General features: G+C 44.4%; 1 protein-coding gene across 7 annotated transcripts in view; it reads right to left on the bottom strand.

Moving 5' to 3' along the window:
• Window positions 1–15677, bottom strand: part of CDADC1 (cytidine and dCMP deaminase domain containing 1) — a 77416-nt gene that overhangs the window by 14771 nt on the left and 46968 nt on the right. For 5 of the 7 annotated variants that reach the window (XM_063952005.1, XM_063952004.1, XM_063952001.1 and 2 more), the window contains 3 exons: window positions 11413–11462; window positions 8735–8910; window positions 5596–5785 (listed from right to left, as the gene is read on the bottom strand). In XM_063952005.1, coding sequence (XP_063808075.1) covers window positions 5596–5785; window positions 8735–8910; window positions 11413–11462 — 416 coding nt within the window. Of the gene's footprint in view, window positions 1–865; window positions 892–5595; window positions 5786–8734; window positions 8911–11412; window positions 11463–15677 lie in introns of all 7 variants that reach the window. The other 2 variants (XR_010206525.1, XM_063952000.1) reach the window with 1 other exon arrangement.

The following is a 15677-nucleotide window of genomic DNA, read 5'->3' on the forward strand; positions in this document are numbered from 1 at the left end:
CAAATACAGCAAACACAGCCCGACAGCTGTTTCAACCGACTGGAGAAGTGAGTGTTTTATATTTATTGCTGCCTTGCACCACCATTTTTTGCTTTATATACATAGGCTTTGAGTGCTGTCGTGATTTCCTATATATATATATATATATATATATTTATTATATGCACACACATACACAAGGAAACCCCCCCTTACTAAATTCTGTGTTTGCCCCTGGACATATGACATATCTCTAATCAAAACTCACCACATTTCCAGCAGTATATACTGCTGCATCATTGTAATATGCCCTTGGGCTCATATATTGTGGGTAACTCTGGCTCTGGTACTAGCCAGTGCCTCCTGAACCATTTACCTCACTGCCCGTCCCTGGTAAACACATGCTATACAAATAATATTAGTGTTATAATAAACATACACGTGCATGCATGTGGATGAGAGAGAGATAATTCGCTATATGGTGTTCATGGAGCTCAGGAAGACCTCTTCCAATATCGATCAATAAAGTCCAAGAAAAGATGGCAGCACTCAGTCTTCAAGAAGTTATGTTTTAAAGCTTTCTTATATACTAGCATTTCAGGGTGCTATACAGGTTGAATATCCCATATTAAAAATTCTGAAATACGGAATATTCTGAAATACGGAATATTCCGAAATACGGAATTTATTGTGCATGACTGAGATACTAAAATCTTTGCTTTCTGATGGTTCAATGTGAACAAACGTTGTTTAATGCACACAATTAATAAAAATATTGTAGAAAATTATTTTCAAGCTGTGTTTTATAAGATGCATATGAAACAAATGAATTTTGCATATGTACACAAACATGCACTAAATTATAAAACATATTGTATAAAATTACCTTCAGGCTTTGTGTATACTTTGCGTCTGAAATGTAAATGCATTACATGTTTAGACTTGGGTCCCATCCCCAATATAACTGCGTATTACAAAATATGGAATAATCAGATATCCAAAATACTTCTGGTCCCACGTATTTTGGGGTATCCGGACTCCAGGTCAACAACAAAAAGGTCGACACCTTAGGTCGACGCCAATTGGTCGACACACCTTAGGGTCGACGGGAACAAGGTCGACATGAGTTTTTCACGATTTTTTTCTTTTTTTTTGAACCTTTTCATACTTAACGATCCACGTGGACTACGATTGGAACGGTAATCTGTGCCGAGCGAAGCGGTAGCGGAGCGAAGGCACCATGCCCGAAGCATGGCGAGCGAAGCGAGCCATGCGAGGGGACGCGGTGGACTAATTGGGGTTCCCGGTCACTCTACGAAGAAAGCAACACCAAAAAAACATAAAAAACTCATGTCGACCCTTTTCCATGCCGACCTTGTTCCTGTCGACCTTTTGTCCATGTCGACCTTCTGTCCATGTCGACCTAAGGTGTGTCGACCAATTAGTGTCGACATAAGGTGTGTCGACCTAAGGTGTGTCGACCTTTTTGTTGTCGACCCTGAGTCCCAGACCCGTATTTTGGATACTGAACCTGAATGTTCTTTTATCATTGGTGATTGATTGTGTTACAGTACATTGATAAAAGGACATATACATGATGGCTCCATGTTTATCTTGGCCTTTAATAGGATTAACTGAGCCAGGGCAGTCGGACTTAACCCCCTGCTGTAATGACTTAATCCCCTGCTGTATTGTTCTCTGTATTGTATTGCAGCTGAGAACAATAGATGAAAGGTTTATGTAAATAAAACATGGTGTGCCTAGGCACAGCAAAGAAGCCAAGATAACCGTGGATCTATCTGTAGTATCCTGAAACGTTGGTAAAAGCACCCACCTATTTTTGGTAGCATAAGGTAAATGTATTACGAAGCACATGGTGGAGCAATTAATCTATAATGAAATAATGTAATTAATTGTCACAACTTAATTAACAGTCTCATTAGATAGGCAGAGCTCCTGTCACCTGTGACACTCAATAACTACAGGAGGTAGCCATGCTCATCTTTGCTGCGATGAGGCATGCTGCATAGAAAGCCAGGCTGCAACTAATTGCAGCCGGCGATCACTGCATTCATTCCTAGAGGAATTAAAGGAGTGATCGCCGGCTGCAAATAGTCGCAGCCTGGCACACCATGCAGCATGCAGCATCGCAGCAAGATGAGCATGGCTACATCTGTATACCAGCCCATTTCATAGAAGAGTTTCATTGTACACAGCAGCTGTGACAATATCAGCCATTTCAGATGGAAATAAGAGGTCATGCACTCACTATAAAATAGATTCTGTGATCACACAAATTACACGTTACAATGTATTTTCTAAAGGGGTACACACGAACCTAATTGTAGCAATGTGCTGTCATTTGACTGTCAGATGGACTAAGTATGGAAGGGTTCACTCACCAGAGGCCCAGACTTAACTGTGTATACGGGATGGAGACGGTATCCCGGCTGACGTGATGACATCTGTCAGGGGCGTAGCCAGAACTTTGTGGTCCCCATAGCAACATTTTGAAGGGGCCCCCATTCCAGTGCTTCTAGAGAGACACTTCTCTGCAGCAGTTGTTAATTTTATGCCCTATAATAGTGCCCTAGTTCATTTTCTGAACCATAGTAGAGCCTTATTTAATGTTATGTCCCATAGTGGTGCCCTAGTTGCTTTAATGAATCGCAGTAGTGCTTAAGTTCACCCTATGTCACATTTCAGAGCTACCAGTACACATTATGCTGCACAGTACCCTCAATTCACATTATGTTATATAGTGCTCCCCGTTCATATTGTGACTCATTACAGTGCCCCGGTTCATATTATATAACATTAAAATGCCCTCCAGCTCATGTTATACCCCACTACAATGAGCAGGTCCAGGGGCATACCTAGATATATTGCAGGCCCCAATGAAAAAGTTTGAAAGGACCACTACGTACCACCCAATGGTGAAAAATGTACAGTATATAACACATGTAACTTTGACAGGGAAGGTAGGCCCCTCCCAGCTCTGGGCCCCCTTAGCAGCTGCACTGCCTGCACCTATGGTAGCTACGCCTTTGACATCGGTCATGATCCCGCCAGCCATAATACCGGCAGCGAGTCCCCTCACAGGCTCGCTGCACTCACCACGCTTTGGGGCCTCCACGGGTTCTATTCTCCCTTGGGTGGTGGCGTGGACCCACCAACTGAGTGGGAATACCAGGAAGTGGTCGGTATTCTGACCACCGGCATTCTACCGCTGTTAGATCCTGAACGCCAGGGTCCCGACAGCTGGTATATTAGCTACATCCCGTGTATAATGCCACACTTAAGTTTCTAATTTTGGGAGGGTCTAGCATGCAGGAAAGGTCTGATGAGGAGCAATGAAGTGTGTGTAGAGGGAGGGGGATGGACCCCACGGATGCCACTCACGTGGCACTAGTGCCAATGGTTGACTATGCCTGTACTAAAGGATGGCTAAGCCTAACACAGAGGCCTTTTTTTTAATAAAAGTATTACTAACATCGTCACATAGATTTATACCAAATTGACCTACATTGTCAGACCCTGAGGGATAAGACACTTCCTGTGCTGCCAATTTACTGTTTTCTGTTATTCACCATTTTCTGTAAAAGGCGACAACAGTACCTAGAGGCAGTGTCAGCGGTATTACTAATGGGAAGTCTGACTTATGCAAGAACATACCCAGGGCAGTCTTTTCGTATTGGCTCAATGGGCTCTTACCCAAGGGCCCCAGAAGTAGAAGGGCCCTAGGCTGATAGCTGAGGGTCCCCTCTATCCAGGGGTACCAGATTTTTGAAAATCGTCCCAGGAGAAGCAGAGATATCCGACTTAAAAGCAGTGGTCCCCATCCTAGCCTGTTAATTGCTCATCCCGGCCAGATATCTTGGGTTCTGTCTGACTTAGAGTTTTTCTGAGGGTATAATCCTAAAGCTGGGACTCTCCTCTTCTGGTGGACACTGGCAGCTTGTCTCTACTATGCCCAGAACTAGAGATATCAGCCTTCCAGCAGCTGGTCCCTGCACCAGCTCCACACGCCTAATATGCAGTTTTATATTTTCGTTGGTGGATTGCTCTGGCTCCTAAACTCTGATCCCCAAGTCCCCAGAACCTCCTGAAAGGTGGGACTCTCTAGTTTTTTTTTATCACATTCAAAGCTAAGAAATATATTTTCAGGAACTGGAGATATCTGCAGTCAAGCAAGCTGCCCTCCCACCGGAAAATGATAAATATTAAGCCCACTCCACTAGCCACCCCTCCCCTATGTATTAAACACCCCCTATCACCCTAGAAGTCATGTACCAGGGCTTCTTCATTCAGCCCAATGCCCCCTTATACAGTTTTGTTCCATCTGTGCAGTAAAAGAGTAATTAGCAGAAATTACTGCTCCAGGTCCTACATGCTGAGCGGAAGATAGAACACCCCCTACCGCCCGCGGGACATGAAAGCTGCTGCTGATATCACCCCCCACCCCTACAGCTGGAGGATGAGTAGGGGGCCCAGTGCTTTGCTCTCTCCAGGGGCCTACACTGCTGTTAAGACAGCCCTGAACATACCCCCACCCCACCTTGTCCACATTAGCATTTTACATACTGTATAGACCTGTAGATTTATATAAAAGCTACTAATGACAACATACTTTAGGCTAAGTGGGTCTTAAAGCAAGATCTATTATTACAAAACAGTAAATCTACATTTAGAACAGGAGTTTGTTTCTATAAAAGGAAAAACAAGGATCAGTTACAATTAATTTTGCACAACATATTGGAAACACTTAGGATAGCTTATCTTTCGGGTTTGGTATGTAATACCGGCGGTCAGGATGCCGGTGGTCACATGACCGACAGCTGCATCCTGACACTGATCATCCCGACATCGGACGGGGTAACCATCCCCCTTCCCCTACCCGAACCCTAAAACTCTGGGGTGGTGGCTATGGTAACCCTCCGGGGGTGGCAGCTACGGCTAACCCTCGGAGGATGTCTGCTATGGCTAACCACCCCCCCAGTGCCTAACACCCCCCCCTCGGGCTCTAACCCTAATGCCGATACTTTGGGATGCCGATACTTTGGGATGCCGAACGCATCCGACTTGCTTCAATTCAATGCAAAATAAAAACATCCTGCTTCATATCTATTTGTCAAACCCTTCATGTCAAAATAAACTTACTTGCTCACTGTAGAGTGCCCCATCACCTGCACAAAGTGCATGTAGCCATTTTGAGAACTAATATTTATAACTACATAACATGAGGGGGCAGGTGTCGATCTTTATACATGTCAACTTAATGTGTAGACAGAACACTGGGCTATGCAGAGCTATACGTGAAGATACACCTGTTCTCGGATGGCTCCCTGGCACCAGGTATAGGGCTGGTCCTAGTGCGCACGGACGTGGATAGGTGCAGAGCAGTGTGGTCACATATCAGTACAACTCAGCAAATGGGTGAATATCCGTCATGAACGTAATGTGGGTGCATATACGGCCAACTTGCATTCAAACCCCCATCAGCCCCATAGTGTCTCAGTCATTCTTTCCTCAGGAACAGACAGGCTGCATTCCCTGGAGCATTGTTAAGGTCACAATATAGCAGACTGCGTGCAGGTAACTTTAATGAATACTTACAGTATATTTACTGACTCCCTTAAGTTCAGCAAATTTCATATATGATATATCGGCCTTCTTTTTCCCAATGTCCACATCTCCGGAATAAATCTGCTTGATGCCAGAGCCTTTAATCAGAGGAACACATTCATCACACGGGCATTTTGTCACGAAGATCATGGTTTTTTCATCCGGCTTAATTTCATGACACCTGAAGATGATAAAAGTCACTATAGGGTGTGACCTGCTACTATACAACAATATGCTGGGATATTAGAGAAGTGACTCAGACTGTCAACATAGTGGTCATTGGGCTGTGAATGGTAGAGGCAGGGTCGGTGCTAGGGTGTTCGGCACCCCCTGCAAACTATAAATTTGCACCCTCCCATACGTAATAAAGGAGCAGCGTGTGAGTCACAAAATAGGGGTGTGGCCTCACAGGGAAGGGGCGTGGTCACACAATAGGAGAGAGGAGGGAAAGAGCCAGTGTGGCCTGAAACAGGAGCTGCACTTCACGCTGCCAAAGCCGCTGCCTGTCATACAGTGTACCAGACACTGCAGCAGCAACATGCGCAGAGTGGGGAAAGCGCCTCTTCAGATCGGCACCTTTGCAGGCTCTCCTGAGCGGGTTGAGGCCCTTATTCCCATTCTTAATCCACTGCAATCTATAAAATAAAGTGACCTAGTCTAACAAACATCATTCAGTCGTCACTTCATAATGACCTAGATTGAATACACTGCAATACGACGTATAATATGCCAGTACATAGGGGGTAATTCCAAGTTGATCGCAGCAGGAAATTTTTTTAGCAGCTGGGCAAAACCATGTGCACTGCAGGGGAGGCAGATATAACATGTGCAGAGAGAGTTAGATTTAGGTGTGGTGTGTTCAATCTGCAATCTAATTTGCAGTGTAACAATAAAGCAGCCAGTATTTACCCTACACAGAAACACTATAACCCACCCAAATCTAACTCTTTCTGCAAATGTTATATCTGCCCCCCCCATGCAGTGCATATGGTTTTGCCCAACTGATAAAAAATTTCCTGCTGCGATCAACTTGGAATTACCCCCATAATTTTATTTTGTCAGGTTTCCATGTTTATCCCAATATTCTAAGGAACGGTGCAAATTGCTGTTGCCACGGCATTTAAATGCCGGCAACAGCTCCACATCTAGTACCCTTCGAATGGCCAGCTGAATGCCAGATTCGAACAAAAGTGCTCTGTGCCCTATCGAGCAGCAAACACTTATGTGCGAGAACCCGGCTACGGAATAGTGCGACCATTGTTGTGCTGCTTGGGCCAGGCAAACGTATTCTACCTTAATTGAATTCCTCCCTTAAGGGGGGTTACTGATGGGAGAGATGTGTGCTGAGCGATCTTAACACAGACCGCTCAGCACACATCTCTCCCCCAGCTCAGCACAGCGCGATGTGCTGAGCGAGGGGGGGGGCGACGACAGGGGGCCGCTCACTTCACACAGCGCTGAAGTGAGCTACCCGCTAGATTGAGCCTGCATGCAGGCTCAATCTAGCACTGGCGATAGCCTGTGCATCGCTATCGCTGGGGGGCATACACACGGCAGATCCGTGCTTAAAATCTATGCAATCTAGTCAGATTGCTTAGATTTTAAACACGGATCTCTCCGTGTGTACCCCAAGTTAGTGTCACTATATCAAGGCACAACAATCAAGTGCAAGAGCCCCTATTAAATACCCACTTTTATCAAAAGTCTGACATGGGTAACACTTGGCTACCAAAGCACAGCTACTGTATGTGTTACTATAGTCTGATTAGGCAATAGGATATAAACTTTGGGTCTGATGAGGAGTTGAATGTACTCCTGCTTGCGGAGCGTATCTTCTGCGTTTTTGAAATGCGCATAATCAAGAACTGAGCATATGCAAGAAAAGGAAATGCAGAATGGGACACATTTTAAGCACATCTACACTTACTGTGTAACTGAAGAGGCTTAATTGGGATGCAACAGGGTTTTATCACAAGGTCCTGATTCAGAGATGGGGCAATATCTATGTAATACTGAATGCAGCAATTGCTCATGTGCCGTGATGGTCTTGCAACGTCGGTCACAGTAAGGATTTATTTACAAAATGAGTGACAGTCAGGCACCATCTGTGAGCAGTAACGGGGGGAGGGGTGTTGTGGCTCTAAAACACAGAGGAGTCCTGACCGTACGCAGTCAAAGGGCTCCAACATCTCAGTTCCGTCAACCAGTCTGCACAGCCATAGGATTATTCACTCAAAAGGTCAATTATTGACTGATGTGCGTCCAATGGTTGCATTTTTGTTCACAAGCGCAGGATCTGAGACGCTTCTAGTGGGTGTCTGAGTACAAATCCTGGCAGCTGCAACATTTGCATATTTTCGCACAGCTGCTGCAAATTCGCAACTGCAAATGTACATCTCTGAATGAGGTTCAAGAACCACTGGCGGAGGGTCCCACAACTGCAGGCTATGCAATGGCTGCAAGCAGAAATATGAATGCACCTAGTAGTAGTATTTTCACCAAGTACAGGCTGGTGCAAGTATACCCTTGATAATGACAAGCATACGGACAGGAGTCAGGTGCAGCACAACGATGTGTACATCTCTGCACACTAGCAAATATACACATCTACAGTAGTTCCATGCGTGTAATGAGGGAGCAATTATGGGCAACTTGTGTTCATTTCTGTATCTTACCCATAATCTCTTAAAGCAAAGTAATAGCACCCTGACCAAATGCATATCAGAAATAACACATCAGTGGCAACAATGGATATCATGGAAAGGCAGACAGGCCATGCACAGGATTTACTGGATTTATAGCAATGATTGTATCAGGATGCGGTCGGGATCCAGTCAGAATCTAGATAGCAGAATCCCAGAGGCAAGTACTCGGGCTGGGGTTAGGGTTAGGCATTACGGGAGGGATAGGGTAATGCTATGGGGGGAAGGGATAGGGTAGGTAGCAGGGGGGGGGATAGTTAGGATTAGGCTGCGAGAAAGGACGGTTAGGGTTAGTCTTAGTGTTAGGATTATGGATAGAATATGTAGGGTTAAAATACTCACTGGGATCCATTGGGATGCAGACTGCTGGGATTTCATACCCAACCCATTGTATCTACACAGTGTGTCAGATGTGAGGTTAGTAATACCTGAATGTTATTGCATTCTGCTCTGCGTGGATAATGTAGCGGAATTTCCTGATTTCTCTGTCTTTTTGTTTGTCGTCCATATGAGGAAAGTCGGCATATGCTGACCCAACAGGGAAAGCGTTATATCCACAGCCAAGGAAATACATAGATCCTGTACCGTCACAATCTAGTGAGTTCTGCAAACAGGAAGAGATGAAAATCCTGTGTTTCATAGGGAAATACCATATTTATTATAAATTGACATCCTACAGTATATTGACATCCTACAGTATACTGACGTAAAAAGCATTACCATAAACTATTTACATACATGCATCAGGGCCGAAACTAGGATTTTTGTCACCCGGGGCAAGGTAGTCATTTGACCCCCCCCCCCCCGCAAAAATAAATAAATTATTTTACAATAAATAAAAAAAATTTTTTTTTTAAATAAATAAATGAATAAAAATATTATATATATATATATATATATATATATATATATATATCTCTTTCAGAACTTTTTTACCTGAAAAATTGCCTTTTCTAACATAAATTTCATATCCAGGAAAAAGTGTCCCCATTTTACACAGTACGACAGGCAAGTGTCCCCATTCCCCATTTTACACATTGCGGCAGACAGGTGTCCCCATTTTACACATTGCGGCAGGAAAAAGTGTCCCCATTTTACACATTGCGGCAGACAGGTGACCCCATTTTACACATTGCGGCAGACAGGTGTCCCCATTTTACACATTGCGGCAGGAAAAAGTGTCCCCATTTTACACATTGCGGCAGGCACGTGTCCCCATTTTACACAGTACGCTGGCAAGTGTCCCCATTTTACACATTGCGGCAGGAAAAAGTGTCCCCATTTTACACATTGCGGCAGGCACGTGTCCCCATTTTACACAGTACGCTGGCAAGTGTCCCCATTTTACACATTGCGGCAGGAAAAAGTGTCCCCATTTTACACATTGCGGCAGGAAAAAGTGTCACCATTTTACACATTGCGGCAGGAAAAAGTGTCACCATTTTACACATTGCGGCAGGAAAAAGTGTCCCCATTTTACACATTGCGGCAGGCACAGGTCCCCATTTTACACAGTACGCTGGCAAGTGTCCCCATTTTACACATTGCGGCAGGCACAGGTCCCCATTTTACACAGTACGCTGGCAAGTGTCCCCATTTTACACATTGCGGCAGGCACAGGTCCCCATTTTACACAGTACGCTGGCAAGTGTCCCCATTTTACACATTGCGGCAGGAAAAAGTGTCCCCATTTTACACATTGCGGCAGGCACAGGTCCCCATTTTACACATTGCGGCAGGTGGTGGAGGGAGAGAGAGAGAGAGAGAGAGAGAGAGGAAGGGAGAGGGGCTGACTTACATTTGAAGCGGTTCTCGCCGCTCTTCAGCCGCCTCTCCCTCCTCGTCTGCGCGGCTCCCCCTTCTCCCTCCTCCGGCGGGGTTTCGTGGAATGACGCGTTTGCGCCGTGACGTCACGACGCAATCGCGTCATTCCGCAAAACCCCGCCCCCCGAGCTGGGCACTCGGGAGAAGGGGGTTTCAAAGTCTAAAAGTGCCGCGGCGGGTGTTAGGGGGTCTCGGCGCCCCCTCCAATCTGGCGCCCAGGTCGCCTACCCCCCTAGCCCCCCCCTAGTTTCGTTCCTGCATGCATATGGTAGGTACTGCTCAGTTATATCCCGAATACAAACTGCTGCACATCTTTCTGCCAGTTACACCAAGTGGATTAATATACTGTAATGTTATTTACAAACGCCATGTATTTTGCACTTCTCATATGTTTCCAACAGTGCAATTCATTTCAAACATAGGGATCACTGTCCAAAAAGAAATACATGTTCTGAAGCCCAAAAGGAAAACGGGAAAATAGTACAGTACACTCATTATATTACTGTTCTGCCTTGAGATAAAGTAGAGCGATAAAGTACTAGCCAATCATCTGTCATTTTACAGGTTGTGTGTTGAAAAATGACAGATGCCAATTGGTTGGTACTTTATCTCTCTCCAAGTTCAGGTAAATCTACCCCTGAGGTTGTGAGAGTCTGGTAATAAAAAAAAGTTCACATACAATATGCAAGTGCAATACTCACACAGGAAATCATTTCATATAGCACAGATACAAGAGCAACAAAATGTACTGTATACTGCTAAACATGTGTATTAAATATATCACAAGGGTGATGGTGGTGGGAAGGATTTGGTATCTTTTACCGGCAGACAGGAGGCCGGCTGTCAGTATACCGATAGCGGCATCCCGTCTGTCGGAATCCCAGAAGCAAAGCAGTTTCTATGTTTATAGAAAGACGGTGGCATGGTGAAATATGGGTTCTCGCAGTGTTTAGCATTGCTGTCTCACAGTAATGAGGTCATGTGTTCAATTGCAACAAGGGCTTTATCTGTGCGGGGTTTGTATGTTCTCTTCATGTTTGTGTGGGTTTCCTTTGGGTGCTCCTATTTCCTCCTATGAGCCAAAAACATACTGGTAGGTTTATTGGACTCTGGCAAAAAAATTAATCTTAGTGTGTATGTGTCTCCATGTGACAGAGAAGATTGTAAGCTCCACCGGGCCAGAGACTGATATTTATGACCAAATATTCTCTGTAATAATCGGCGTAATATGTGCATGCCATATAAATAACTTAATTAAAAAAATAATAGATGAAGTACTCACAGATTTCCTTTCTGCCCAAATAACAGCGCCAACTCCAGTTTTGTGGTCTTCTAAGAAAGTGAACAAAATGACATTAGTTCAGTATAGCTATCTGTAATGAGGAGAGGTGAGCTGAACAAGTGGAGTCCTCTGGTCATTCTGCAGATGTGCAGTTACAGCAATACCATTTGTTCTCCAATCCTGCACTATATAAATTCATTTTCAGGGCCCCATTTAACATTAAAAAAAGGCTCAATATATCTCCCGCTTTTGTTGCCACTTACCTGCTTCTGGTATTTAACACCTCCTTACCACACAGCAAGAGATAGTGTTATTTTACTTGGCAGCGGTCCCGTCCCCCCCCCCCATCTTTCCTCTTGCCACCAACAAGTGTAGAATTAAGCAAAAGGGAGACAGCAGAAAGGAGGAGGGTGGGGGCAGAGAGTTGGCTGGGATGTGGTGGGTAAGATGGAGCTGCTCTACTGCATTGTGGGTAATGTCCTGGTTGTTGGCTACTCATCAGGACATTGCCACTCGCCGATGTAGCCGGATGCCAGGATTACTTGACGAGTTTTACCGGTGGTGCAAGTTGACATTTTTCCTTAGTGGTACTGATAGTAAAAATGTGCATGGTCACGTGTCATGAGAGGGCGTAGTCACATGAAGCTAGGGGAGTGGCTACATGACAATAGGGGCATGGCCACATTATGCCCCTTACACCTTATGGCAAACACCATAATGCCCATTACACATTATGCCACACACCGTAATGCTTATTACACATTATGCCACACACCGTAATGGTCATTACACATTATGCCACACACCGTAATGCCTATTACATATTAAACCTCACATCATAGTTCCTATTACATATTAGGCCACACACAGTTATGCAACTGACACCATTTTATGTCCCACACACAAAAATACCCCTTATAAATTATGCCCCACAGTAAGGCTTCTATTTACTTGCTGCCAGGGGTTTCATGGCAAAAGATGCAGCTTTCTGCCTCTTTTCCTGGTACGCCAGCATTCCCAACACTTCTGGGTAGAGCTATAAATGCAGTGGCGTAATTATATATTTTGCGCCCCCCCCATGGCATTTTAGTGCCACTTACGCACATAATGCTCCCTGCAGTGCTGCTTACATGCATAATGCCCCACTAGTGTTGCTTACACACATAATGCCCCCTGCAATGCCGCTTACACAGATAATGCCTCTAGTAGGACTTAATGCCCTACATGCTCAATGCCAGGGGTTTCTTGCTGTTTGCCAGGTGTTACATGCTCATTGTCAGGGGTTTCTTGTTGCTCATCTATAATCACAAAGCTAACTTATAAGAGCTATTTGTACAGGTTTTAACATATAGGATGTTTAAAAAAACAAACATGGATGTAATATAAAAGTGCCTAAATAAGCTTCTTTTTTTTTTTGGTAGAATTTTTTGCTCTCCTTTATACCCAAAACAATACAGGTCAAGTCTCCCTTATCTGGAATGGTCAGGGCCAGGAGCATTTAGTATATGGGATTTTTCTGGATAGCAGAATACCTCTGCAGGGTGGTCCGGCAGGTTCCACAGGGGTCTTGCAGCGTCTGTCCCGGTACAGCGAGGTCATTGCGGACGTCCAGCATGGTGCAGCAGTTGTTCCCGGTGAGGGAATGCCTGCAAAGCCACTCCCTCACTGGCATCCACTGACACTGGTGACGTCATGACGTCGAGTTACGCCATGATGTCACGGCTTCCCCGGAATATTCCCGTTTTTTGGAAGTCCATTTAAGGGAGACTCAATCTGTATCACAAAATGTAGTTGTCACGTACAGGACAATCCATGTCCACCACCATTTTGTAAAGGAAACGTCTACTTGATATTTCGGGATGATATCGGAATACAGACAGTCGCTTAACTCCAAATTATAAGGTAGATTCATGAAAGCTTGGAGAGAGATAAAGTGGAGAGAAATAAAGCACCAATCAATCAGCTCATAGCTATCAGTTAGGAGCTGATTGGTTTGTGCTTTATCTCTTTCCATGCTTTGATTAATCTCCCCAAGAGCCTGTTATTTTATTATGAAAACCTATGAATAATTTACAACTTATAAATATAATTGAACTTGTCAATCTATGTTGAAAACTCAAAAGATACATAGCTACATATTCTGTTTTAGTCCCCCGAGTACCAATCACAAATACCATTTCATTTTCAAATCTGGTTCTTCTAGTGCTGCTGTAGCATGTTTGGTAAAAAGAAGGGAGTGCTAAATTCAAATAGAAAGTATGGATACTTTGTATATTTAGAAAAATGTAATCTGCAATAAACCAGGAATTCTAAAAATACATAATAAAGACAAAAACAGAACCATAAAAGTCTGCAAACACACAACAAAAAATAAATGTATTCATTTATATGTTACACCATATAGTAGGGAATTCAATTAGCTGCTGTCATTTACTGCAGCTAATTTATCCCCCAATACGCTGCCGGCGGCAACACTTATCGGGGATTTGTTTTCAGGACCTCGGCAGGTCCAGAAAAAAAAAATCCCTAATAAGTGCCCGTTTTTGCGATCACAGCTGCAGAAACACGCAGGTTCTGGAACTTATCCCAGATCCTATGTGTTTGTAAGAAATGGGTCATTTTTAGGGCAAACAAAAAAACAGGACGCATTTGATTGACCAAAAATCACCTTTGGGCAAAAATCGCAGTAAAAGCCCATTTTTTCCACCTGGAGATTTTTGGGTGGTAATTGAATTCCTCCCATAATGTAGAAGTCTTAAGAACCACTCCAAAGTAGATTCCAGAACAAGAAGTGTCCCTCCAAGGAAATATTAAATGTTGTGAATGAAGCAGTCCAGTATCAGCAGCATTGGTGTAGCTATAGTGGGTGCAGGGAGTGCCATTGCCCCTGAGTCTTAGAGGGCTCTGGATGCAGGTCACATAGGTCACAAGTTCCCGGAAATGCCTGTAAGCAATTGGGTCTAGCCCGCTGCCTGGTCTGAATGGGGAGACATTTCGTTTTCAGCAAGTGGCCTGTGTAGTGGATGTTATAATGGAGAGAGGGCACTGTAATGTGGCATAATCTGCATTGGACACTGTAATGTTACATAATGTGAACTGGAGGCACTGTAATGTTGCACAGTATGATCACTTCAGCAGAGCTGTCACAAGGGGGTTTTGGGCCACAAGGGGCAACACCAAGATACCATCTCCTCCACAGTGACGACAGGAGCCGGGTGCTGCAGTGTGACATTACCTGCAGCTCCCAGCTCCTGTCACTGAGGAGACTCTGCGGGCAGTCAAACATTTCTGGGGCTGCTAGCCACATCCCTGGAGTGATATAACTGGGTGTGAGGGCAGGGTAGGGCTTCCCCATGGCCACGCCCCCAATGTGACATAAGTAGGGGGTTTCCTGTCCACAGAGCCACACCCCCTTTTCACAGGGGGTGTGTCAACGACCCCAGTACCGCCACTGACTACAATGTGGCATAATATGAACTGAGGGCATAACTATATGGAATACAGGTTGAGTATCCCATATCCAAATATTCCGAAATACGGAATATTCCAAAATACAGAATTTTTTGTGTGAGACATAGATAGTGAAACCTTTGTTTTCTGAAGGCTCAATGTTCACAAACTTTGTTTAATACACAAAGTTATTAACAATATTGTATTAAATGATCTTCAGGCTGTGTGTATAAGGTGTATATGAAACATAAATGCATTCTGTGCTTAGACTTAGGTCCCATCACCATGATACTGTATCTCATAATGGTATGCAATTATTCCAAAATACGGAAAAATCCGATATCCAAAATACTTTTGGTCCCAAGCATTTTGGATAAGGGATACTCAACCTGTATTATGTACTGGGAGTACTACAATGTGGCATAATATGTTCTGGGGACACTATGGCATAATTAGAGGCACCACTGTGTTTCATAAAATGAACTGCTCTGAGAGAGGTGTCTCACTAGAACCATTATAGTGGAGGCCCATTCAAAATGTTGCTATGGGGCTTACGACGCAGTTTACGCACACCTACAAACAGGACAAGTGTTTGCAGACCCCCAAACCTTGGATTTGTACATAAACCAGCGGGTTTGCGTCTAAATCTGAATCAGGCCCAATCAGAGGCAGAATTCTGGGAGGCAATGGAGTCATCTGCCGCCGGGCTCCGGCTCTGAAGGGGGGCACCTCTCCTCCCATTCTGGGACACCATTGAATTAAGTTAATTGATAGCTGTCGCTGTCTTTTCAGTGGCCGACTTCGTCACTGGTCCC

The sequence above is a fragment of the Pseudophryne corroboree genome, chromosome 2, assembly GCF_028390025.1.
Source record: "Pseudophryne corroboree isolate aPseCor3 chromosome 2, aPseCor3.hap2, whole genome shotgun sequence".
In the NCBI taxonomy this organism is placed as follows: Eukaryota; Metazoa; Chordata; class Amphibia; order Anura; family Myobatrachidae; genus Pseudophryne; species Pseudophryne corroboree.